At 36.6% G+C, this 27,975-nt stretch overlaps 1 protein-coding gene across 4 annotated transcripts in view; it reads right to left on the reverse strand.

Moving 5' to 3' along the window:
* The window catches only part of DLC1 (DLC1 Rho GTPase activating protein), a 456,370-nt gene that overhangs the window by 415,562 nt on the left and 12,833 nt on the right, over positions 1–27,975 (reverse strand). For all 4 annotated transcript variants that reach the window (XM_077144218.1, XM_077144217.1, XM_077144219.1 and 1 more), the window contains exon 2: positions 19,775–20,929. In XM_077144218.1, the coding sequence (XP_077000333.1) occupies positions 19,775–20,806 (1,032 nt within the window). In that variant the 5' untranslated portion in view covers positions 20,807–20,929. The remainder of the gene's footprint in view (positions 1–19,774; positions 20,930–27,975) is intronic.

Here is a 27,975-nt window from a genome sequence, read left to right on the forward strand (position 1 = left end):
CAAAAAGATATTTCCAATAGTAGAGTATAGATATCTGAATAATTAAAGTCTGATTTTAAAAATCTTTACTTTGGTAAAAGTTTGATTTTCAAAGTTGGTTCAAAAGGATTTTGATACTCTAATCTTCAGGGCCCAGAGAAATGCCAAACTTTCTATCAGGCCTTTGGCCAAACAGAGTGGTTAAAATAATGAATTTCCTGTTATTCTTAGCATGTGCCCAGAAGCAATGGAGATTTTTGGACTGACTTAGTGAATTCAAGAAAGAAAGTGAATAAAAGAGACTATTATGTGTAGCAACCATAGAAAATAAAGATTATAAACAGTAGTAGTTTTACAATGAAAAAGAAGACATAACCAGAACCACAAATTCTTTTCCAGAGATGGGGAGACTCCTTGTTGCGTTCCAGCTCTGAGGTAAATTGGGAAAAATTCAGACTGCGTGGTTGAATCTCAAATCCTTAGAAGAACTTACAGTGGACTGAGGTAAATGAAGTTAAAAGTAAGCCTCAATAATGAACAAGTATTGGGTAAGTGGCGTCAAGAACCGAATTGGTGATGTGAAAGAAACCGCAGATGTCCTCTTCAAAAACTAATTAGGGGGCGGGCCAGGCAGAGTTCTCGCCTGCCATGCCGGAGACCCGGGTTCGATTCCCGGTGCCTGCCCGTGTAAAAAAGAAAAAGAAAAAGAAAAAAAAGCTAATTAGAGATGAGTGAAATTACTCAGGCTCTAAAATGAGAATAAACCTAAATTCTCATCATTCCTTTCAACCTGGTGTTTTCTGTCATTCCCACATCTTGGATCATTACTTCATGATCAGTTCTCCACTGAACTCTGGACTGGAGGTTGGTAAAGTTCCATGAAATAATCAGTTCCCAGAATACCATTTCCAGGGAATAAGAAAAAGTGAGCAGTTATAGTGGTAAAGTGTGACGGGAGGATGTATCCATATACAAGCAAAAAGTACATTTTTTAAACTTTAAATAAAATAAATAAGAAATTATTTTAATGTTGTTTCAGAATTTTAATTAGTATTATTTATTTCCTTGTGAATATTAGCTCTTCCCACGGCTTTCTGTGGCCACCCAGCTACAATAGCTTTATTTTTCATGATGGTTTAAAGCATCATGCCAATGATCCAATGCTTAATTTTCTATAAAAATAGCTGGATTGAGGTTTTTAAAATATTAGATAATTTAAAACATAAGCAGATATAGTCTTATAATTTCAGCAGGGCTTTCTTATGCTTTGAAGAAGCTTGAAATTTAGAGAAGGAAAGAAGGTATATTTTCATTAATATATACATCCGCGGCACAGGTTTTTTTAGTAAGCTTAATATTTAAGCTGATCGTGTAATTTGTCATTTAAATGGAGTACTTTGGGGATAAAAGGGGGAGCTAATCAGGCAGGATGCTGGGAAACAGGTATTAGCCCGAGCATTCAGGATAAATCTGGATGAATGGGTCACCACACTAATGGAGCAAGGACCATAAGAGATTAGCATTATGAGGGTTTTTTCCCACGAGTTTTTGTTTCTTAAGGCATTTGACAGCAGCATATTTACCTTTGAATATCTAGCAATTGGCATAATGCGTGAAATGTCAGGTGGTTAAAAAAAAAGCTGAATGAATGACTCGATGATCAATTGAATTAACAAATATATATTTTCATGCAAACCATTTTTTTTTGGCATGGACAGGCACTGGGAATTGATCTCGGGTCTCCAACATGGCAGGCAAAAATGCTGCCACTGAGCCACCTTTGCACCCTACCTGCAAACCATTTTTATTTCATCTTAGGACACAGTCTTTCATGTACCTGAAACCTAAAGAAGATGTTTAAAACATCTGAGTCCAGGTCATGAGATGATAGCATAGTGAGTGAATCTGTTTTCTCTTTTCCAGGGACCTAGTACAGGAAGTTTTGTTTTCCCCTTACATCAACCTTATTGAAAATAGAGACAGGCATCACATGTGGCTGGGGAATTATGGACTCATTCAGCCATTTGTTTGTTACCCTGCCATCTAGCCATCCATCCATCTGTCCATCTACTAGACAACTTCCTATTTCTCACTATGCATTACTAGCCACTGGAGCTATACGGCTTTCATACATAATCCTGTCCTGAACGAGCATGTGGCACTACCAAATAATCACTTATTAGACTGATCTTCAAACAAGATGAAAACAATTATTAATCCCCCTCATGTACCTTATTTCCTTCCTCTTTGAGGATATCTTCTGGGAGACAGGATGAAAGAGGTAGCTTTGGAACCTCAAAGGAAGAAGAATGAGTTTGAAATGGTCAAGTGTGAAATGCTGGAGTGAAGAAGGTAAGTAGATACAGTCATTATTAAAGACTCTAAAAGTCCATGTCAGGCCCGTGAGCACAGATTTTTAGGGCATTTCTACAGGACTCAGATGAGTGAGAGTAAGGTTCAAAATTTTCACATGGATAGAACATAAATAAAGGACTTTAAAATAGAAACTGGGGATATGAGTTTCAGCTTTTTATGAAGATAGGTTAGCTTTTTATGAAGAGATATAACCTGATGATGATGTTTTTGGGGGAAGATTACATTTGACTATACTGTGTAGAATGAGCTAGAATAAGGGAAAATACTGGAAAAAGGAAGATTTGCAAGAAACTTGTAGCATCTCTGCATGATGAGATGAAGATGTGGATAGGGTAGAGATTTGAGACATGGAAACACATAAATGATCCATTCCTACAGAAAAATTACACACCAGTCACTTACTCTAACCAACTTCCTTTAGGCATAACTAGGAATGACCCACCGAGATCACTAAATCTTTAGGTAAAACCAATAGCAGGTAAACAGACCCCAGCACAAAAGAAATAATTCAGGTAACAGCAACACACATTAAAAATCCCTGTAATTAGTACCCTCAGAAGGATTTGAAAGAACATGGAATTTATAAAGCATGAACATACTACTTTCTAAGATCAAGCAGAGAGCAAACTCCATATTCTTCACCTTGCCTTCTGCTGCAGGTTATGAACTTTCAGTTCCCAACCTAGGACAATCCTTCCACAGGGCACTGGGCAGCTTTCCCCTCTCACCTATTCAGCGACATCACAAAGACATTACCTCCTCTTTTGTATCACTGATTTTTTCTCTACTATGTCATTTCCATCAGCTTCCCAATATGATGTCCAAATGTCTCTCATTAAAAAAAGAAATCCTCTCTTGACTCCACATCCTCTTCTGATTTCCACCTTACTTGTTTGTTTACTTTTATGGCAGATATTCCTCAAAATAGTTGCTTTCACTTACTCTTCAATTCCCGTCTTCCCTTTTCTTCTTGAATTAACTGAAGACGGGTACCCCACCAGAATTGTTATGAATGAGCTCACCAAGAGACTTCATGTTGTTAAATCCCAGGTTTCTTCTTGATATACTTCTTGGTTGACCTACAGCATTTGAAACATTTGATCTCGTTCACCTTTAAAAACCCTTGTCTTCAAATGGCTTCCAGGCCTCCACTCTTTTGGTTCTTCTTTTATTTTTTTTCATTCACCCATTTCACTCTTCTGTTGGCTTATTACCTGTCTGTTGGTTTATGTTCTATTCCCCCTGCCCCCATAGAATGTAAGTACTTGGGATCAAGGATATCATTTGAGATCCTACACATTCAGAGAGTGCTAGGTACCTAGAAGCCCTCGATAACTGTTTGTTGATAAGGTAACTGAAGGAAAACAAGAAAAAGCTTATGTCAATTAAAATCATGGCTGCAGTGCTAAAAATTTAAATGGACAATCTGAATAATAAAAAAGATATATCTGAAGGTCAAGCTGCTGATCTGGTACATCAAGTCAAGAAATCTCACCACAAGTAAAGTGAGTAAAAATACCAGAGATGGCAAATGACAGGAGGAAGTCAAAAGACATGGAAGAGAGAGCCAAGTTGTTCAACTGAGATCTAATACGAGTACTGGGTGTAAAGAATAGAAACAACGGGAGGTGGAAATAATCACAAAATATTGGAAGCACTGTTTCCTAAGGTGATGAAATACATGGGTTTTCAGATTGAAAGATTTTACTAAGCATTAAGTTGTACTCAAAAGGAACAAAGCTATTTATAGACATATCCTAATAAATTGTATAATTCTAAGAATAAAGAAAATATCTTAGGAATATCCAGAGACTTCAAAAAAGGACAGGAGTCAATGCAATACAGATATTCTAATATGCAACACTGGATCATAAGAGAATTGAGAAACGTCGCCAGATGTCTCAGGGAAAAAAGAATAAGCCTAAAGTTCTAATCTTCCTGATTATTATTGAAAATATGGTTAACATATGAACCGTTATGGATGTACAGGAACTTAAAAGTACACACATAACTATATGGTGAAGTTATTCAAGGAGGTATGTCCACTAAATAAAACAGTAATCTAAGGAAGATAAGAATAGGGATACGCTACATAGAAAATGGGAACAAAGTAGAAAAAACTTAAAATCTATTATATTTGCTGTCTGCATAATGCCCCTTTTAAAGATAAGAGGTTACATTTACTTCTCTGTGAGTACAATTTCACAGTTTTGTTCAAAAGTGGATATTTACATAGCTATATTGTGAGAAATTTTTATGGCCTTTCAATTTTCATAATCTATAAATGAAGAATATAACAATTAATTATGAACACAAAGCAGAATACAAATGCTGAAACTCTTAAAACATAAAAAACATATATATATAACCAAAGTAAGTCAGGAGATAGAGTAGGAGAGGAGAGATGGCCTAAGGAGTAAATGCTAGCTTTCTAAACTTTTGAAATTGATAATAAGTACTATTCAAAATGAATACATCAATAAACAGCAGGATGGACATTTTATTTCTGGTAATTCATGGGAGCAAATAGTAGAAGAACAAAAAATACAAAAATTATAAAATTCAATAGGCACAAGGGAGAAACTCAGAGACACTATGAGAATCCTAAATTCCATTGACATTTAATGTTTTTGAGGATTGAAAATTTGTCAGCCTATTGTTCATTACAACAAACTGTGCTTGGTAGAAATTAAGTAGTAAATGAATATTTGGTAAATATATACAAGGAATACATTGTGGATTCTGTGCATTATTATTAATTAATAAATAGAAAAGAAGCATGTGTTTATAATTTTATTGGCAATGTACCAGAATTGGAAACATAAACAGTTAGCATTCAGAAGAATGGGACAGGTATGAGAGGAAATTTAACTTTTGATTTTAGCCATGTGCATGTACTACCAGTATAAAAAAAAAAAAAGAGAGAGACATAAAATAGGTAGCTGATAAATAAATCAATGAAATCTGACTGCACGTGTCTTTTTCTCCAAGCCAAATAGCAAGGCAATTTAAACCTTGGAATTTATTTACAGCTATGGAAATCGATATAGTAACTATAATAAGATACATTTTATATAGAAATTATCCTCATATTATTCACTAAAGCTTACTGTTTTTTTTTAATATATATATATAATTGCCCAAGAGACATAGGTTAGAACTAAGGAAGAGTGTGGGGGTGATTAAGTGATTTCATTAGAACTGAAAGTGTAGTAAAAAGTGTAGGATGAACTATTACAGTGCATTAAGATGAGGCTTGAAATGCTGTTTATTTTCACTCAGTCATATATTCTACAGAAATGTAATAAGTACTAAATTATGAGCATGATGGTCCTGCCTTCCGGGAATGTATAGTTTTAAGTGTAGGTATGAACAAGTAAATAGATCATCCCAGTAGAGCGTGCTAAGGGTGTGCACAGGAAGCTATAGGATGCGCTGAGAGCACATACAAGGAGGGCCAAATTCAATCTAAGGGGTTCGGGGGAGGCTTTTTTGAGTGAAGTGAACGTAAGATGAGACCTGAAGAATGAGTGAAAAAGGGACCCATGCTGGAGCAGGACGGTGGGCTGGGAGGCGAGTGTCAGGTGCAAAACCTAAGGTGAGGGAGAACAGAGAGTTCAGGTAACTGGAAAGAGTTTAATGGGGCTGGAAAATGCGAGATGTGGAGAGGCACAAAATGAGACCATGTAGGTAAGCATGGCCCAGATTATGAAAGTTCTTGAAAATGATACTGGAATTTTTGAAGCTATGGGGGAAGAGTGACGGAGCTGCATTATGTAAAGATCATTTGGACTGCAGTTTGGAGACTGGGTTGGAGCAGCAAAGAGACCAGATAGGATGATACAGGGATAATTGTAGCAAAAGATGGTAGCAAAAGATGCGATAAAAGCAATGAAGATGAGAAATATTTAGGAAGTAGAGTCACTATTTCATAACAGTGACCAATTAAAGTTAAATGCACAGGTGCATTTTTCCACTATAAAGTGACGATAGAGTCCAAATCTCCAAGAGGCCGAACTTTCTAGAATTATGACTAGCCCACAGGTGTATGGACTTGTAACCATGTGCCTCTGCAGAAGTTTGAAATAAACATTTTGAATCTTTGAAATAAGTCTTTTATACAGGGACTGACTCCCTTTAGTTCCTGGAACTATGGATAACCTTTAATCTGTGTTGCTACCTTAAGTAAATTTGATTCTATAACTCTTTCCTAAGTGAAAGGATAGCATTGGACATGTAAGTGTTGGGTATTGCTTATAACCCACTCTTAATTATATGGACGTGCTTAGTTCTTTCGTTTTCAAAAAGCTTCACAACATCCTTGCATAAGAAGGTTAAGATTGCAGAACAGTATTACCAAAGTGGCAATAAATTCTGTGCAGAAAGAATGGCAGTAATGGTGGAGTAGGTAAATACGTCAACTTTGAACATAAGCAGTCCCTTCAGGCAAGCAGTCAGGAAAATCCTAGCTGCCCCTTCTTATTGACCACGAACAGAGAGCAGAACAGACGCACTGAAAAGAGATTGTCTTGGGTTTAGATATAGGGCCAGCAACCTCAGGGACATATGTTTGCTTATTTGCTAAGAATCCTTCCAGATTCAAGTACTTACTACTAAGCAGCTGAAATGATAACAATTACTCGACAACGCTGTGTCAAGTATAATTCCTCCAGATTTGAAATGTAGAGCAATAACAAAACTCTCTTGACAAGGTTATTGTCCATGTTAAATGTGATGGCTACACCTCTTCGGAATTTTCAGCATGACTCAGGCTGCCTTATAGTTTCTTGCAATAGCAGCTTTCCCAATTCTAGTAAAACACCTCTATTGTTTTTTCCTGGTAGAAACCGATGTTTAGTTTTCTTCCCCTAGCTATACTGCGTAGGAACCTAGAGTGGCCATTTTAATTATTCCTGATAGTCTGTTTTTATCTCTTAACATAAATAATAGGCTTAAAATGTTCTCAATATAGATTGGGAACAAATAATAGCATAAAAATGCACCCTCTGTGATCCTGCAATTCCCCATCCCTTCTTCCCCTACCTCATACAATTTTGCCTGCACCAAGTTTAGCTGTGACAACTTGGAGAGTAACTGAGACTCTGAGTGTGTTTTGCTGTACCTCTGTCTTTAGAAAGGAACGCTGGGAGCACAAATATTGGGTGTCAGTTTATATGCCTGCCTTACTTCCTTTATCAATGCAATGACTCATCTATTGACATCTGCTGAGTAGTGGCATTCTCTAAAAAGGAGATTTTATGTGACAGTTGGAAATTAAGTTTCACGATCATGCAAGTATGTAAGTAATAACTATTGCCTATATTTTCTCTATCATGAAAATAAATTATCCTGGTGGTCTGGGTTGGCAATTTAGGATTAGAAAGACTATACAGTACTGAATGTCAGAAATAGGGTTATTTCTATTTTAAGCTGCACTGGGTAGGCGCATATATAATTCAGGATCTTTGTTTCTAGGCTAGACAGAAAGTTAAGTATACAAATTTATTTCCTTACTTGATCACTAACATGCTTAAGAGAAACATTTGCATAAAGATTATACTGAAATCTGCTAGTTAACTTCCTTTCTCCCCTTGCATCCTTAATGATTACTCACAGTGTGGAACTTGTTTGAAATACTTTTCGTATTGTTTAAAATCTGTCATGCCTCAATCCAAACACTGTGGACATCTGAGAGAAAGCACTTTGTAACTTCTAAGTGGACAGAGATAATATTTATGATAAAGGTCCATGCTGATCATGGGGAAAGAGTACAGAATAGTTGAAGCAAATGAAAATTCAGGCCTCAGGAAAGAAACAAGCATAGGAAAACAGAATATAAAACTAGAATAGAAACAAGAGAAGCTGAGAAAAACTTCATTTTAGACTTTGTTTTGAGTTAAAAAAAATTCCTTTCTTAATATTTTTCAGCATATACCTGAAATGGTAGTTATATTCTCAAAGCTGGTATTTTTTTGCTGTTTTTTGCACACAGAAAAAAAATGGGCAAATGTCTGAAATACAGGGATAAAGCGTTTCCTTTCATCATTCAAAAGAGAAAGAAAGAACCCTTAATATTAGGTTTGCATTACATTTTGATGTTGACCAATTCTTTCTGATTACTTTTAAATTATACCTTTTCCATGATAATATGCAACTCAGCATCTTCTCTGTGGGGCAGCAACTTTGCCTTGGTAAAACTACATACCACCAGCACTCTAAATTACAGCTCTTCGCGCTTGTCAGCACACTACATTATTCCATTTAGAGTGAAGTGCAAAGATGTTTAAAGTTTCTTCCAGCTGGAACATTCCATGAACCTATGAAAGGCAAATTCTCTGCCTTTTTGTCCCCTATGTGCTCGTAGGTGATTTTGCTACAAAGTCAGCCTACTTACGGTTTCCTTTCTTACCAGCTTAGGGAACGTGAGAGCAGAGCACAATTCAGAGCACAATTGCTGATATTGGCCATGGGGTCAGCCACCCCTTGGTTCCTGGGTACTTTGTCACCTCCTCTACTCCAAGCTTCAGTAAAGTCTACTTATCCTAGGAAGCCAAATATCGTATCTCAGATTGTGCTTCATTATTATAGACATTCAAAATGGTATATATCCATTTAGTATTTTTGTTAACTTATTTTAACCTTAGTATTCCTGCTACAGGATGTTTTATAGACTTCATAATTCTCTTAAGAAAAATGATAACATTCATAAATTCATGAATAATTTTTGGTGCATAAATTATCATTTAATGTAAATAATATTTAGGGCTGAGCACAAGTTTTTCACACTTAGGGTTTGTTTAGCAGCAATAGAAGACAAACAACATAGTTGGTGGTTGCTGTCCTCTGACTGTACCACCAACTATCAGAGTTCCATCACTCATGGAGCCCCAAAGTGTCCATTTTTTTGTTCCAATAATTAAAAAAAATTCTTGATTTATACTTAAATAAAATAGCAACTGAAATTTTTATCTTTTAGCAGATAAAGCGCTCTTCTTGTGGGTTGCATTTCAATGAAAATATCTCTGGGTACTTTTCAATGTGACTTTAAAGAAAGTTTCCTATTGTCAGTTAGGCCAATACATGAGTGGAAGATGAAACATCATAATCAAAACTGAATTTTTAACAAGCAAGGAATTATTTTCTTGTTTTTTTTTCTTCTCATGTTTGTAGTCATCTTTGAGGTTAAATCACTTTGTTTCATCATTCATAGTTATAAAAAAGCAATTAATAATATTCCATTATGGGGTTCTCATATGATTCTTATGTGCCACGATATTGAGAGTTAGTGGGAATTAATGTCTCATATCATCATTTAATAGTTGAACCATATCTGCAGTACATCTCCTAGTAATGTTTTAGTCATCAAGGTAATTTCTGTGATCTTTATTTCACTTTTCTGCTAACTACTCACATACTAGCCCAGGAACAAATGGACAAATGAACTAATGTCAGCCTTTTTAGGACACATTAGTATGTTGAAATCTAGATAGTTTATTTTCCTTTGATAAAAAGTGAGCCCAGACACAGCTTAGCTAAACTTCTAAATTTAAAACAAAAAGTTTGTAGAAATGGAAAGCTACCTTGCCTAAAGTATGGTGTGCCATCCTCCTTTGACTTTCATATCATCATCAGAAAATAATTGACTAAAACTTTTTGCATTTAAAAGTGCTCATTTACATAATGGTTTCTTTGACATTTTTGCTTGTTTCATTTCCTCCTTAGGATTTAAGTCTGTGTATTTTTAAAAAATAGAATAGTATTTCACAAGAATAATTAAAATAAACCTCCTTTTCTCTCTTTCCCACAAGTCCAGTCTTTGCATCCTTCAAAGCTCAGCCCAGGCACCACTTGAGTGAGACTTTTCTACCCTCCCACCTGGAGAGTGGAGAGGTCTTCTCCTAGCCCTCTAATTCTCATCTTGGATTAGGTTGAATTATGACTTTATTCACCTGTAGTTCAAAAACTGGTATTATACTAGTTTCTAATACTAATTTTAGTCTAACTTAATATTGAAGCTAGTTATTTGTCCTTGACAATGTCGGTCATGACTCCCAAGGATGAGTCTGTCCCTGGTACCATGGGTAGACACCACCTTCTGGACCAAAAGTGGGAAAAGAAGTGTAATAAAAGAAAGCATCAGGGGCCAAGAGAGATCAAATACAGACTCTTCTGGAGGCTACTCAATATTGAAGCTTCAGTTAGATAGTGCTGATTACCATGCTTTGTTAAACTCCAACCAACATCACTTCCATTGACTCTTAAGAACACTGGGAACTCAAATCAAGACTCTATAAAGGTTTCATGCACTAGGTTTGCTTTCCTGGAACCCATAATTCCAGGAAGGTTCTTAGGTCAGATAAATCCTGAAACCCAGAGGGACCAGCCTCTCCAAGATTATCTATTAATTACATCCCCCTATCCTTTGGTGTTGATACTCCTACTCAACATGAGAAAGTCAGGACGGGCATTGCCCAGAGACCCCTACAGATTGGAAGAAGGATCAAAGGAGAAGGAGGAGGTATCATAGAGAAGATAGGATTTAACAAATGAGTATGACTGCTCAATGACTATATTAATATTCCTGCTATCCTCCAGTGTTTTGGAGCAGCTAGAAGGAAAAATCTGAAATGACGTTCTGGTAGCCCATGACAATCTCTGGGATCTGTTCTGTAACTACTTGTTGAAGAGCGCTTTGAAAACTATTGCTTTTTTCCTTCTTTAGCTTTGTATATATGTTATATTTCACAATTAAAATGTTTTAAAAATTAAAGTTAGTTATTTGTGTATCCCTACTAATGCATAAGCTCCTTTAGTTCAGGGTGCATGTAGAATTCTTATTCAGATCTTCTATCACAGGTAGCACAGTACATAGGGAAGAGAAGGTACTTAATACATATTTATTGAGGGAATGAATGCATATTCTGGGCTGTACTATACAGAGATAAATATAAGATAAAGGTGTCCATTTTTTTGATTTCCATTTAAATTTTTTCTCAAGTTTTGTCCGTGTCCTCACTCCTGCCTCCCCCCACACAATTATTCCCAGCCAGTCCAGCTCACTTTCACATCCGTATGTAGGACAATTGGGCAAAACAAACAAAGAGCAACTACATCATTTTTCCTGTGCAACAGACGCTGATTTAATTATTTCATGTAATTTACTCATTTAATCCTCCTGACAACCACATGAAGTAGCCCATTACACAGATAAGAAAAAACAAAAACAAAACAGAGATTCAAAGTGGTTAAAGAACATGAACAAGATCACAAAGTTATAAGTGAGAGAAGCAGGATTGAAACACAGGCAGTTTGGTTTCAGAGTCCATTTTACTTTACCACCTTGCTACCTGCATAGCATTATAGTGAGGCTACCAGGGGCGTTCTAGAAACTTCCAACTCAAGCAGCTGTGGATGTAGGCCCTTTTTGCTGGAAAGATGACTGTTACTAGACTTTCAATTATTCACAGATATAGTAATTTTATTATTCTTCAGCTATTTGACTATCAGATCTTTATCTCACGTTTTGGTACAAATGGATTAGTCTAGACACTGTACTGTGCAGATATTTCATCACATTTTGCATCTCATGTAATGTTCCTATCAACCTTGTGAAATGGGAACCACTGTCTCAATTTTTCAGGAATACGTGGCGCTCACAAAAGTTAAATGACACCACCAAAGTCAGATTGTGCTCTACCCCTCACCATGGCTCACTCTCTGGGTTACAAAATCAAGGTCAGAGCAAGATGCCCCTTTTCTGGATCAGCTCATGACGCTATTTCAGCATTTTTTTCCTCTAAACTTCTAGGTTAATTTTTTTACGTGCATGAGACAGCCACAAACCCTTTTAAAGTTTCACTGACTCCAAAAATAGAACTTAGAAATTGAAGAGGCTCATTAATCACTTGTTTTATTCCTAGAACTGAAAAAATAATAAAAATGTACTTTCCTATTTGCTTATAGTTCCTTTGAAAATTGTCAGGTTATCTGTTACATAGCACCATAATTTTCTTTGCTGTTAGAAAATTATCTGTGGGATAGGCTTCTTGTTGGCACTGAGGGATAAATACTTTATTTCTATTAATCATGTGCCAGAAAATGGACAGATTCTGTTGGCATCAATGAGTGTAAGGCCCAGATAACAGAGGCAGGCTTCTGTTATACAGGCTGTGCTAGTTATCCAAACTTGTGGATATTGGCATTTCTTTGAATGGGAAAGCCAAAACTGATGGTGGTTTTGCTGGCATTAAAAGATTAATAATTTGGTCCTGGTTTACAGTAACATAAATCCATGAGGAAGAAGTTTAATCAGTTTCGTTCTTGCAATGGCATCTATCGTGCAATTGGCTCTGAAACGACCATTAATTATTAATAATAACATCATGAAAGTACATGAATACTTGCTCCAATAAAAACTGATGCTGGATTAGTGTGAACTTATTAATGATCTCGTTAATAACTAATGTGACTTGGCAATTTGGGTCCAAGTCAGTGCTTGGATCCGAAGTACATCACACATCATAACTACTTTTTTTTTTTTCGGTAATACTTGGAGCAAGAAATGTTAAGATCTAATTGCTCTGGTTCAGAATGTATTTTTCTGCCTTAAAGGTTACCAGCAGCAAATCTCTCTGCTTTATGTGGTTGTCACAGGGGAAATCACTATTATATGATACTCTCTCCCTACTCATTTGTCTTTCAATCTCTCACTCTGCTCTTCCTGGCATTTCTCCTACACTCCACCACAGCTTCCTCAAAAAGACATTAACCAGAGAAGCTATAGAATCTCTAGCCCAACTTTTTTGATTGTATACCGTTCAGTGAATATGTGTGGGTGTTTAGACATAAACTATGACACATATTTTGCATTTCTGCATTGTATGTTATAAAATACATACAAACTAAAAAATTAGAGGCTAAAGTAAAAATAAATATGAAGGGACATTCTAATATTTCCTTCCCCTACACCCGCTCTTGACCACCCTTTGGAGATAACCGAGTAGATTCTAAATAACATTTGCCACTTGTGTATTGCTAAATAACTTGGTTAGGTTGTTTTGCTGCAAAGGGTGAGAATAATTATATTGAAGTATACTTTCGGGATCTCGATTTTCCATTATGCACTGTTTGGGCATGGAAATAGCTACAGAGAACAGGGAGGAGTTTAGGGTATAAATATGGAATGCCTGATTGCAGATTTTGGTTATATCGTTTAATTTCTCCCACATCTTATAACTAGGGCTCTTGAATTCTGATACTATCTTTGAAAATAGCTGCTTTACCATATATTTGGCGCATTCATTCATTTAGATCTTTGTGAACGGGGTTCCAGGCACTGGACTGGATGTGCAGACATGAAATGGCATACCTTTGCCTTCAATGAACTCGCATTTTTGAAGCAGCGGTGGAATCAGTCGACTTCCAATAAATTTGTGGTAACCCTTCTCACAGGGATGCATACTCAATGGGCATCCAAGAATCAACAGCTCTCTTTACAGAGGACATTGGGGAAGTCCTCACAGAAAATGAAAACATTTGAGGATCTTGAAAATGAGCTTATCAGGGTTGACCTGTTAGCCTGGTGGAGACAAAGCCCATGAAGGCCGTTCTCCTCCTCAGAGTTCCTGATGTAAAATGATAGTGACAATAATTTGTCTCCACTTGCTCTGTAATTGCCGGAGCCAAGTTCACGGTCCTTGTTTCCTTGTTAAACTTCTGCTGGTGTTGACCACAACTTCATCCTTAAGGAGATATTTCTGTTCACTTCAGCTTGATATCAACAAGAATTGATATCAACAATTATGTTGATATAGGATCTGAGTTCAGCCTGTTACAAAGTCTACTGTTTTCAAGGACTTATTTATTTATTTATTTTTGCTTGCACTTGACCAATGCTTCTGCTGGGATCCTATTTTAGCCTATCTTTTCCTTTCTCTCACTCTCTCAACCCCCTACCCCCCGCTTCCTTCTCTCTTTCCTGCCTCTTTCACCCTCCTTTTTCCCCTTTACCTTTCCCTCTCTCCCTCCACTTTCCCTTTCACAGCTGTTCTCTCCCTTCAGTGTTAGTCAAACAGAAGCCTTATTTGGGAGATTTTAAGGACTATTGCTTCAGGATGTAAGGGACTTTGCTCTCTCTCTCTCTCTCTCTCTCTCTCTCTCAGGATAGTATACCAGATGTATAGGACAGGGCCTGAATATTGAAAATGCTCAAACTTTATTGGCGATTGATTTTATCAGACATTATATGTAGTATTATGCCTTATCATTCAATTAAATGCTTTTGCCTTTCTGGTTGGTTTTAGGGAAATCATATCTGTTGTAAAGCAAAATGCTTGAACTCCAAATATCTACAAATATGTTTTTTTAAAACAATCATCAGCTTAAATGGCATGAAATAGTTTGACTGTCTTTGGTGGCTGACAATACACAAAATGAGTTACTCACAAAACTACCAGCTTTACCTGGGACACAAACCCAGCTAAAAATAGAGCTGAGAACTGTCACAGGAATGTGCTGTCCATCTATAACCCAACTTTCCACCTAGTGCCAACTTTTCTAAACCCTGACTTAGGGAAACAATGTTTAAAAACAAGAGGATGTAAGAAATACAAACAGCTCAACAGGCCTGTATGTTTAAAACCAGTGCAATCCCACTGCAAAATCATGCTATTCTTAGGAATTTATCTGCAGATCTATAGACACTAAGCCAGCTTTCCATTCTGGGCTTATTAAAAAAAGAAGCCCTAATTCTCCTATTAATCCTTGCTTTTGTTCAACATTTATTGCTGTATTACCTTGGTATATGGTTTAGGCTTCATCAGCTCTCTAGTTTTGATCTCTTAGACAATTTTTCCTTTCCTTTCAGATTTCTTTAAGCCAGTCTCCTACCTTAGTCCATTCCATTTTCTGTATAATTTGCCATTATTTTAATGTCCCCATATTATTCAATATTGGCTTCCCTTTGCACCAAACCCCACAGAGCTATTCAGGGGATGGAAGAGAAACAGAAGGTGTTCCAGTTATAGATGCACTTTACCAAATCAGACACATTTTCAAGAAGAGATAAGAAGAAAGCATTTGACTTTTACAAGGCTTTGCTAATTAATGTACAATTTGGTCCAGTGATCCAAAATGAAGTCTAATGTTTTGCTCCTGGGGAGTTTTGCCAATAAAGTAGAATAGCATTTGATCTGTACATCACTTCAATGTATAAAAAAGTTTCCTGGTATGGAGAGGTAATCTGTAGTATGAAATGAAAATACCCATGTATTTATACAGGCTATGAATATCACGGAATATATATGCAGCTTGGTTATTCCTTTAACATGCTGTGGCATGTCAGAATGTATTTATGTTAGAGTGTGTGGCTGAGACCATGAGTTGTCCCTTAATATAAATTCTCCCTTTCTTTATGATTAGAGAATTTTTAGCTGGCATCTGGTTTCCCGGAATGTATACTCCATTTCTCAGCCTTCCCTCATCGCTAGGTATGGCTATGCTACTAAACTGTAGCCCATGAAATATGAGAGAAAAGGAACTGTGGACTATTTGGGTCCTGCTTTCACACAGCAGTGTGGTCACCCCTGCACTCCCCCCCCACCTCACTGGTCTGCATGTGGGAAATGGGCTCAGGATGGCAGAGTTGTTAGATTAAAGTGGCCTGGAGATCTGAAAAATCAGCCTCCACATTGGGCCAGGACTACTTATACCTGATTATAATGTGTGAGAGAAATAGCTTGTTGAAGACACTATTACTTTGGATTTCTGTTATAGCAGCCAAACCCACAGCCTAGTATCGGATGATAAAATAAGTTCCTGAAAATATCTTATTGTTGGAATGTGGAGTTTTTGTTGGGATGTGGAATTAGGTATCTTTTCAAAATTCAGATCATTTTGTAACATCATCTGGAGTTATTTTGCTTTGTAATATGGATTATTTCTTGTTGACGTGAGCAAATAAAAATTTCTATGAATTTATGGAAATATTATGAGTACTCAAAACTTGGGGAAATATTTAAAAGGTCTCAAAAGAAGATTGAGTTGTGGACTCAATTGATAAACCACCATCATGAGCAAATACACTAGTTCTTTTTAAAAAAAAATCTAATCTCAAGTCTTTCCCTACATATGTTCCATCTTCCCATGTCATTTGGTTTAAAGAGACCACTTCTTAGTCCATCTCACTCCTCCAGACTTTTTTGGAATTGCTTTTAACCAGCTCCCTTACCCCAGGGATCCACCCAGCCTTGTAAGCAGTAGTCATGTACCACAGGGCCTTCTGGTTCATTCTCTAATGTCTACCCTTAACTGTGTGGTTCTCCTTTGATTTTAATAGTTCCATTTCCATGGTTCACTTCATCATATTTTGAGGAAGTTATTAGCTTAAACACTCAGTATTTGACAAGTCCAATCCTTCCCAATTGAGACTTCTAAGAAATAGATGTGTGACTATCATAGATGACCAAAAACAGTATTGGAAAATAAGAGAAAAAATTATCATCCAAAACCATGAATGCCTGCCCAAACTTATAGGTCTTCAAAGGGTGAGAATTTAAATCTAAAATGCAATGCTATATCTAGAACGCTATGTCAATACAATCTCAGGATCACTCCTATTAGGTTTGTTTTCCACTCCCAAGTCTTAGAATCTTGATAATATTATGTCAAAGAAATCCATGCTCATAAACTCAAGTGCGGGGTTGTGTTCACGCATAAGATGATCAGATGATGAACTGATTAAAGTTCTCTAACTGAAATTTTATTAGTTTATATTTGATTTCACTTTTGCAAGCTCTCATCTTACAGCTAGCATCCTGGCTGACACTTTTAAGTACATGGAATAAGTTGAAGCAGGCAACCTCTTTCCAGTTACAGACCTGAAAATGTGGCTCATATGTCTTACTACAAAGTCCTGTTTTCAACTAATTACACTGACAATCGGAATACAGTAGTGGATTGCAACTCTGTTATTGACATTTGGAACAACTTGATAAATATTTCTTCCCATTTCATAAAAGTGTCAATAGTGATGATACAGAGAAAGTGGCTGTTTCGTGCCAATGCAGGAGATGATTCAAATGTTTTGTTTATCCAATATTATTTTATTTTTGTACTTCTGTTCATTGTACGCATTTCATCCATAATTCTACAGCACTTTATAAAAATTACATAAGGGAATAAGTGAAAATGTCCTGCTTCTATTCTTTTAACTCTTTCAAAATAAGCACTGTTGACAATTTTCTGCCTGCTTATCCAGAATTATGCTTATTCTAATTCAGTCACATGAGAGCTTTATATTTCTGTCTATATTTTATTAATTTCCTTATGTACAAATATGCTTTATTATATAAGGTTGTAGCATGCTATTACATATATTGGTCTTCTACGTTTTTTTCTTCCCAGATAGCCTTATAATAAGAGCATCTTTCAAAGTCAGTGCATATGGCTCTCACTCCATATTTTTAGTGGTTAAATATCATTTCATGTTATAGATAAACAACAAATGAGGAAATTCTTAGTGATGAAAATTGTGACTGTTTCCTTTTTTTGTAGTAACAGTCAATGCAATGATGAACAACTCTAAACGTGTGTTTTTAGGAATTTGTGTTTTTATTTCTTTTGGTAACCTTCTAACTGCCAACTCAAAAAATCTTTTTAATGCTCTTATTCAATATCAAATACAACAACAAAATGTCTTCAAATTTCACTTGTAGAGGCTTTCCCCATAACCATACTTTTCTAGAATAAATTGCGAACCTAAAGTTTTGCATTTAAGCTGGTAACTGCAGGGCATTCCCAATGAGTTGTAGAATCAAAGCAAATACTCCCTCAGACAATGCCACCACACTTTAAAATGACAACATTCTGAAAATAGAACATTTAAGTTAGAACTCATAAATGAGATATAATTACAGCTCTCAAAATGCAACCATGCTATAGTGACATGTCTAAGGGTAAATTCTTTCCAGCATTCTTAGGACTGATATAAATGTCCCAGTGGTGAGCATATGTTTCTGGAATGTTTAAGGTTTCTGTTGGCAGTTGGGCAGGTTTTGTCTTATTTTAGAGGAGCTGTGTCACTGTGCAGTTAATATTTTCCTAGGGCATTTTTGCATTCTTGCCAACAAGCTTTACAGAATATATGGACATTTCTGAAAAAGTGACCTGAATCATTACAACTTTATGAAACATTAGCATCTTACTACAATTTATACAAGGAAAGGAGGGTTTGCCAGCAATACACGGTGCACTGTTGGCATAGTCTGAGTGCCCTGACTTTTGCTATAAAATCTTTGACTGCACTTAAACTAACACATGACACATAACCGATCTAGTTTGCTAGCACAACCAGTTTATGGGAACCAGGCTTCTTCACCACAGACCAAAGAGAGTTGGAGGTATTTTCCCCAATGCAGATATCTCCAGGCAAATAGACCTAAGAACACTAGTTTTGTTTTTAGGAGAAGTGAAATTATGAATTAATATTATATCAGGAGACAGGCTAGAAAGGACATTAAAATGTTGCACCTAAGTGTCTAATCACAAAATTTCTTCAATGCAAATAACCATGTGGGATTTATAGGAGCAAAAACTGTTCTGAGGTTTACATTAGGATTACAGAGCACTACATTGTCACAAGGATTATGGAAAAATCATAAAGATAGACAAATTTTGGCAAAAGTTTCACTAGTTAAACCATGCTTCATGTAGGTACATATTAATATTTGCTTCTTTCACTTGGAAATTCCTTTGGGGAGCTTGACATCTACAGAATTATTCAAAGAAGTCTCAGCATAACATAATTTCAGGTATTGGCCCTTTTTTTGGTAAAAGTAAACCAAAAGTTGTGGCATGAAACAGACAACACGTCACATCTACTGATGATAAATGTGGCAGGATAACATTTAAAATAGCATCAGCACAGTTGGGGAAAGGGAGTGTTGCCTTTGTATTCGTAAAGAGATTGCTTTCAATATGTAATTTATGCTACTTTCATGATGATAAAATCTACTTTTTGAACAGAAAATAAAACAGGCCCAAAAGAAAGATATAAAGTAAAAAAATACCAAGTCTTTCTTTCTAACACTCTTCAGGTAGGACTAGAGTGATATACTCTCTGTATAATGCATAATCACAAATGAACTGATGGCCGTTTAATTCCAAATAGAGGAAATAAAACAAACAGTTCCAATGTAGAATAGTCACAAACACAATAAATATTATTAGTGAACTGAATAGACCATGCATTTTAATTTTTACATATTTTGATGGTTTCACCAAGAAGATATTCTGCGAGTTGCTAAGCTGCAGAGAAAGAGGAACATTTCAATATCTTTTTAATCCAAGAGAAAGAATTAGCGATGAAAACCAGGATATTTATAAAATTTCCCAAACCAGAAATTCTGTGCACATGCCTTACCTTTCTTTTGCGAAGTCGGACTTGGTTATCTGTGGGCACCTGGCTGTCCAAAGTCTCTTTTAAGTGTAAACACTGCATGCCATCTCTTGCACTGACCTTTGGAAGGCTTTTGTTTTGATGTTCTGAAAAATCACCCTTCTCCAGGCCATTTTCAGCTGACATTCCACCGGGGCAGGAAGGAGGCTGCACAAAACAGCTTCCAAAATCTGCTTTTGATAATGGCAGTCCTTTCTCTGTGCAAGGAGTAGCCGAGAACTCATCTTGTACGACACTGCAGGTGTTTCTTTCATGTTCCTCTTTAAGGAAGTCAGATTTCCTTCTTTGCTGAGCAATTACAGCAGAATTAAGCAGTTGCTTTTCAGGTACAATATTTTTCACATTCGAAGAATCACATGCATTTACTTTGGGTGCATCTTTTATTTCACTTAAGTTTATATCATTACAAAGCTCCAGGTTTTTCCTTATCATGCCAACAACTTTTCTCTCCCCGCTTTCTTCCACTGGCAGTAAATCAGGTTCACCAGTTGTTTCTAAAGCTCCCCAGGAGTTATAAGAACCTTGGTTACTTTCCACGATGGGCAGGACCTTAGCCAAGGGTCCTTCTCCTATAATATGATGTTGGTCTATCATTTTATACCCTCGAGTAGTTACAATTTGTTTATCACCTGTAAAATACAGATCAGAATCAGTATCCTCATCAGAAACGTGTACTAATGTTTCTGTGCTGGCCTCCAGGGAAAGAAATTGCTCTTCATCTTCTTGGCTGCCAGTTTCATCCACCTCCTTTGAGATGCCACCTATTGGCCTTCCAGACAGATCTCTCACCTCTGATCCATGACAGCAGTCTGGCAGCGAAACACACCTCTCCTTGCGGTCCACCTTCAGAGCTGCATCTTTTTCCATAGTTGCCTGCACACTGTCAGCTACGAGTCCATGATGACATGCTGCGTTACAATCATCAGAATTAAAAGGCAGTCCCATCCATTGAGTCACATGCTCTTCCCAGCTTCTCTTTCTGATAGCTACAGACATGTCATCATAGTTTAACAACAGACAGAGAGATATAGTCCATATCAGGCTAAAGGAGAGGGAGCTCGACGAAAGAGTCCTTCAAATTCGCTGATCGAAGAAGAGAGTGTTCTGTCATTTCGCCACCTATTAGAAAATTTTAAAAAATACAGAAAATTAAAAAAATATATATAGTTATTGACATATTTCTAGAGTCAAAATATGTCTTGGGAAAAGAGCACTTATCTGTGCTAAGAAAGTTTAGGTAAGAGATGTTTTTTATAAAGCTTCTGTTTTATATCTTTAACAGTGCCTACATAAACAGAACCATACATCATTGCCTTCTTTGCACATTATTTTCATAAGAAGTTAGAATGTGAAAATGTAAACAAGCATCCAGACTAGTTCTATGGCACTTGTGGATATCAATGCTTGTGACTTTTTTTCTCTCATGAAAGAAACGATTATTTTGTCCATTTCACCAAAGGAAGATCTCAGACTATTATCTAAAAGTTTCGTTAGAATGACATTCTTATGCCAAACCTCTTGTATAGCCTCATGATGTTGTCATTTTAAAGGAAAACTTTTATAATGTGAGAACGTTAATTGTGCTAACTTTGCTAAAGCTTTATCTTTAAGAAGCAGACTAAAGTTAGAGGAAAATCTTACACTTAATATATCTGGTCAGAATTCAACAATACTTTAAATGCAGTTGGACTGGTCTAAATATTGGGTATAAATATTGGACATTTAAAACTCTATTAAGAAAATATTTGGATTGCAATACTTAATAAAAATCACTCAAAGAAACTTGTGGCTGTAGCTCACATGCTTTCCTAATTTGCTTTTGTGAACATAGGTGACTAAAGAAACCACCTATATTCACTGTTTGGTTTCAATTACAATGAGAACCATCAGAGCACTCTTCATGCAAAACCAATGCTGTAGAGACAGCACTTGTAATGCGCTTGTGTGGAAAAGTTAATACAGACTCAAAGCCATCAAGATTGTTTACTCCAGGGAGTGATTAAGAAGCAGGGAATAATGCAGTTTAGTTCATATTAAAACAAAATTCATGGCTGAGAAAGGATGATGCATAGTCTTTATAAAGCCTTAGGATAAATGCATTTGTATATTCATCCTTTTACTACTACTGCTGCTACTACTGCTGCTGCTGCTGCTGCTGCTAGTTAGCAAGCATTTATTGAGAACACACTCTGTATCAGACAGATTACAATATATAAATGCTTTACATATATTACCTCATTTAATCCTAACACTGTAGACATGATTTCTCTAATTATCTTCAAGTTACTGTTGAAGCTAGAGAAATTAAACAACTTGCTTAAGGTGATTCATAGCAAGTAAGCCAGGATTCAGCCTAAACTCTAGTTCTAAGACCCAGGCTTTCAGCTAACAAACTTCATTGTCTCCATGGAACTATGAGATTCCATCTCTTCTTTTCTGCCATCCCACTCCTAATCCCCAATATATCTTTATTATGTATAGTGTCTAAACCCTTCAGTCAGGAATTCAGGCAAACCAAAAAGAAGATGTGAGTGAGCATACTAAAACAATTGGGACTGTCCTCCAGAAATTTGAGTCTCATTTTCATTGGTTTCTAAGAAGTTTGGCTTATATACTTCTGCTAGAATTTGCCCATAAGAATTTTAAGTAAACAAGAAAACCATGCAGAAGATAAGGTCAAAAAGATAAACACATCCATGCTTCCATCTCTTTTGCCTTGAATTATCCAAACCCTTAGTTAAAGGAAACTAATTGCAGCAATGTAAACTCAACCTTATAAAGGCTACTTACCCAGATCTTGTCTCATAATGCAACCAAATTACTAGGCTGTAAAATAAAATCACATTTAAAGAACAGACCCTTCTAGTTTTTACTCCACACAAGAACTGTCAACACATAACATGGACCGGCTTATTTTTCAGCTATAAACAAGATTAACTGCTGTGCTGGTTTTGGGTCACTTCAGTTTATTGAGAAGGACTCTGCCCACCAAAAGTTTCAAGCTATCTGATTAAGCACATGCCCCCAAAGTAAATATTCCCACCCCTGTAAAGACTGGTGAAGTTAAGGAAAGTGCTAGAATTTTGGTGCTCCCGTCTGACCAAACATCTTTCTAGATACTATTTGGTTCCCTCAAGGTCTGTGACCAGCTCTGAAAATGGTCAGCATTCACATTTTCCATGTTGGCATTCACTTGCTACTCAAAAAGTAAAATAAAATAAAATAAAGTCACTGAATTCCATGCGTAAGTCATTACAGTGTGGGAGGCGATGGAAAGTGGAAAAAACGCATAGATCGGGCCAGAAAATTTCTGCTTTCATGGGCAAATTTGGGTTGTAAAAGGGCGGTTCTGCTTTAGATGCTTTCTTTTCTTTATTTTTATCCAGCGTAGGAAGAGCAGGCTAACTTAAGAAACACCGAGTGGTATTACTGTGTCATTCTTAAGCCACGTTTACGTTTAAGTTGAGTTTGAATTCTGGTTTCATTTATTTCACCAGAGAGAAATATGATTTTCTTAAACCTTTGGGGGACAGATTACATAAAAGTTTTTATCCTTCAGACCTTACAGTAATATTAATTAACTTAGTCACTCAACCTTGACAAGTAGATATTTCTATGCTGTCAAAGGAAGACAGTTTAACAAGTTCTAAGACAATCTAACTGAAAAGAGAGCTTTTAATTTGGGGAGATCCAATCCAATACAGCATTGACTTTCTGTTGTAATTGCTATTCTAGTTTCTTTGACATTTCCAAATCATTTTCAGTGAATATGCAGGTGTCTTTTTTTTTTTTTTTGCACGGGCAGGCACCGGGAATTGAACCAGGGTCTCTGGCATGGCAGGCGAGAACTCTGCCTGCTGAGCCACCGTGGCCCACCCCCAGGTGTCTTTATTTTTAAGACATAAAATGTCCTAATTATCATGATCACCATTATCATTACATTTTCAATGCTTATCCCATATCTTCTCTTCTGACATAGTTTTTTTTTTTAATTCACCTCCACAAGCTTCCCTCTCCACACATCCTATTTAAATTTTAATTTGTGAGATTTATAGTTTAATCTGCTTCCACGATTTAAAGGTTAAACAGAGTTTTAATAAATGGGAGCATTAGATTACTGTCAATCTCTTCTGAGCATGTGGGCCTCATTTTCAAAGTATCTGAATGGGCTAAAATCCCACCCTGGAGGACAGAGAAATCTTCGTAAAAACTGGGCTTTTCCTTCTTACTCTGAGCCCCCTCATCAAGTTGCCTTTTTAAAAATATTTCCAACTACAGACCACTTAGTTTGCCACTTTTGATTACACTTCTTTTGTAATCCTTTTCATACAGTTTCTTTCAGAATGACCTCAGCCACTGAGGATTTGGACAGAGGTTCTGGAAAAGTGTAAGTTATTCCAGGGTGCTGATTTTATGAAGTGAATTTCCATGAGGATTTTTTTTACATCTTCTTCTTTTTATTTATTTATATTTGCATGGGCAGTCACCGGGAATCGAACCCACGTCTCCAGCATAGACGGTGAGAACTCTGCCACTGCACCACGATTGCCTGCCCCATTTTTCACTTCTTAAATGCATATGTCCAAACACCACTGCATTAACATTATGAGTAACCAGATGCACCTGTAATTATGCAATGACACTGGTTAACATTTGTGAAATGTCCAAATTTATTTGCTGTGATATTAATGCATAGGATATTTAAATTAAAAAAAAATTATTTCAATTTTTCTCTTTGCCCTCCCTCCCTTCCTTTCTTCTTCCTTCCTCCCTCCCTCCCTTCCTTTCTTCCTTCATTCCTTTCCTCCTTCTTCTTTTTAATAGATGTAATGATGTTGGGAATGTCGGATATATTTGACAAGGTTTCATAGAGGAGGAGAACCCTGAGTGAAGTCTTCTATAGTAAATTTCCTGTCTCTACATCATCCGGGTCCAATGGGAATTAAGGCAGAGTTGCCGGCCCTATGGGAGAAATTATGTTCTCATTCTGACTTTGCATTCTTAATATTTGACAATCATCTCTTTTGGAAAGATAGCAGAGGCAGTCATAAGCTCCAGAGAAAGAATTAGAGCATGAAAACTCATTTGTCACCTTGGAGGGGAACCACATTACTCAGGAGCTTGAATGCGTTCCCATTTATCATGACAAAGGGTATCTTGTGGGCAAACTTGCATCTTGGAAACGATGGGTCTGCTTGGCCTCTGCTGGTTAAGCACATGGGACAACTCAAAATCATGGCTGTCACAACCTTATCTCAGTGGCAGGGGGCTTCTGGGGGGAGTGTATTAGTGAAACACCATGGCAACTTGAGGAGTGAGGATGGGGAGGGTTTCAGGAGATGAGTGGTTCGTCAGTGAATGTTCCTGCATTTAAAAAAAAGGATGTTCCTTCTTGTTTTCTGACTAGCACTCTTTCTTTTAAAACTCGTTCACCATGCTGGCACTACCCCAGCCAGATTGTTGTTTTTCAATTGGCATTTCTATAATTACTGGTAAGGTTGGATGCTTTTTCACTTTTTGTGTCTTATTCGAAAAGAATAAAATTAAAGGCTACTCTAATTAATTAGCTGTTGCTCAAGCAGTTTCTACAAAAGCAGTTACCAGATCTTTAAAATTTAGGAATAAATGAATTATAAGCAAACACAAAAAACAGGGATCAACATAGGGTTTCAAAATTCTAATTTTGCCAAATAATGTGCCTTAAAAATTATGTACTATCAACATTTTCCCTCAAAATAAAAAAGAGGAAAGACATAATTTCAGGATAAAGGAGGGTCCTTATAAGTTGGACGAGACTTATTAAAATTTTTACTATAAAATACTTTTTTTGATAATTTATCATAGACTCATAAAAAAGTCTTTATGATTAAGCTCTGTTCTATAACCTTGCTTCTCTATGCCATTCCAACCAAGTGAAATATACTTTAAAAATGTGATTAAATTTAAATAAGCACATAATTTAATTCAGGTGATTCTTTTTCAAGACTTTCTCCTTATCATAGATCCATACTTTTGAGGAGTACCAAAAATTGATCTAGTCTACTTCTGGTTTTTCATCCTATAAATTCATTTTTTCCTGGGTTTTGAATTCCATTAATGGACATTCATATATCGTATAACATGTAATAGCATAGTATGAAATAACAACTGGTCTTAGCTTAATTGATCTCCTGTATCGCAAAAAACTAAAATGTGACACCTGAAATATTGAAGAAAACCCACTTCTTATGAGGTTACACATTTGTTAGAGCCACAGCTATTAGTGTCACACAAACCTTCTCCCCTTCATCATCTTTATTCCTCCCCATTGGTTTTTTTGTGTCAACTTGACTAGACCATGGGGTCCACTTGTCTACTCAATTACTGGCTTAGATGTTACTGGAGGGGCATTGTGTCAATGGGATTAGCTTCTAAAATCAATTGGCTTTAAGTAAAAGAGATTACCCTTGACCATGTGGGTGGGTCTCATCCAATCAGTTAGAAGTCTAAGAGCAAAGAACTAGGGGCTCCAAAAAAAGAAGAAATTAAGTCTTCAGACTATACTATCTGCTCCTCTCTGGGCTTCCTCAGCACCTTGTAGACACAGAACTACAACTTTAACCCTAAGGAGAACATTTCTAGCCTGCTGACCTGCCTGAAGGATCTTGGACTTTCCAGTCCCTAGAGTCATGTGAGCCAACGCCTTAAAATAAATCTGGTGATATGTATATAAACACACATGCTATATATAGCCTGTTGGTTCTGTTTCTCTGGAGACTCTTGCCTGATATATTCCCTCTGTTTCCTATCTCACATCCCTCATCCTTGAATCTGTTTTCAGGAAAGATAAATGAAAAAGAAAGGGAATAAGAGAGTCTGAGAAAGGAATAGTATTTGAAGAGGGGATTAGCAAAACAGGAAAAGATGAAAGTCTAAAGAAGGAAATACAGAATAATAAAATCTGCATTTAGTGATCTCTGCAGTGTACCAGGCCTTGTATAGGTACACTTTATTCATTTGACCTCTATAATAAACTTTGAGCAGAGACATTAGTGTGGAATGAGGAAGACATAAAGTCAAAGAAAGTACAGAAAATGTGATAATGGTGAAAATGAGGCCAATCTAGAGTGATTGGTCATACAGAAGAAAGACAGTGAAGTGATATTATCCTAAATGATAGTCAAGAATTCGTAAATGAAAGGAATATCCCAGGCATGTTCCAAACCTTTGTAATGACAAGAGGTGTAGAATTTTGGGGTACCTAAAAAAAAGTTCCGTGTGACTACAGCAAGGCAGTGGACATTGTGATATAAACATGGATAAAATCACATACACACACACAATTCTGAGTCTGGATCCTGGATTCTTTAATGGAGAGCAATGGAGAACTTTCAGAGGGGGTTGTAACAGAGATAGAACATGATGAATGATTTCTCATTAAAAAAAAAAATCATTCTTGTGCTGTAATGAAAAAAAGATGGGGTATGAATAGACCAAAGGAGTAAGGAGATCTGGTAAGAGCTGATGAAATAATCCAGGCAAGGGATTTTGATGGTTGGAAAAGGTAAATGGCAGTAGATGAGAGAGAAGTTAACACACCTAAGAGATATTCAAGTAATGGAATTAATAGGATTTGGTGATTAATTGGATATTGGAGTTGAAGAAAGGGAGAAATCAAAGGTAGCTCCTCGGTTTCTGGCTTGATTATCGTAGATACAGAATGATGTATGGAGGTAGGAAACCCTTGAGAAGGAGCGTAAGGGGAAGGAGATGCAATAAGTCTATTACAGAGACGTAGAGTTCAAGGTAACTTTAGAGTATTCAACCTAAGATGTCAAGAGGCGATTGGATAGATGACTCAAGAGCTCAGGGACTGTTCCGGTGGAACTATCGAATCCGGAGTCATGGAGCTTTTAGGGGATAAATGAACTCATTGGAATAGGTGAGAATAATCAGAGAGAGAGCGTAGTAGATATCAGTGAGAGAAGAGACAAGGAGAGAACCCCGAGGAAAAGCAACAATTACGGGTTGGGAGACACCTGTAAAGGAAAATGAAAGGAGTGGCCATATAGGAGTTACTGGGGAGATACTGAAGCTGATGAGTTTAAATCGACCAATTCTGGATTTGTTCATGGTGTGTGTGTGAAATAACAAGATGCTCACCATCTAAAATAATTAGATGTTTC

The sequence above is a fragment of the Tamandua tetradactyla genome, chromosome 26 (genome assembly GCF_023851605.1).
Source record: "Tamandua tetradactyla isolate mTamTet1 chromosome 26, mTamTet1.pri, whole genome shotgun sequence".
In the NCBI taxonomy this organism is placed as follows: Eukaryota; Metazoa; Chordata; class Mammalia; order Pilosa; family Myrmecophagidae; genus Tamandua; species Tamandua tetradactyla.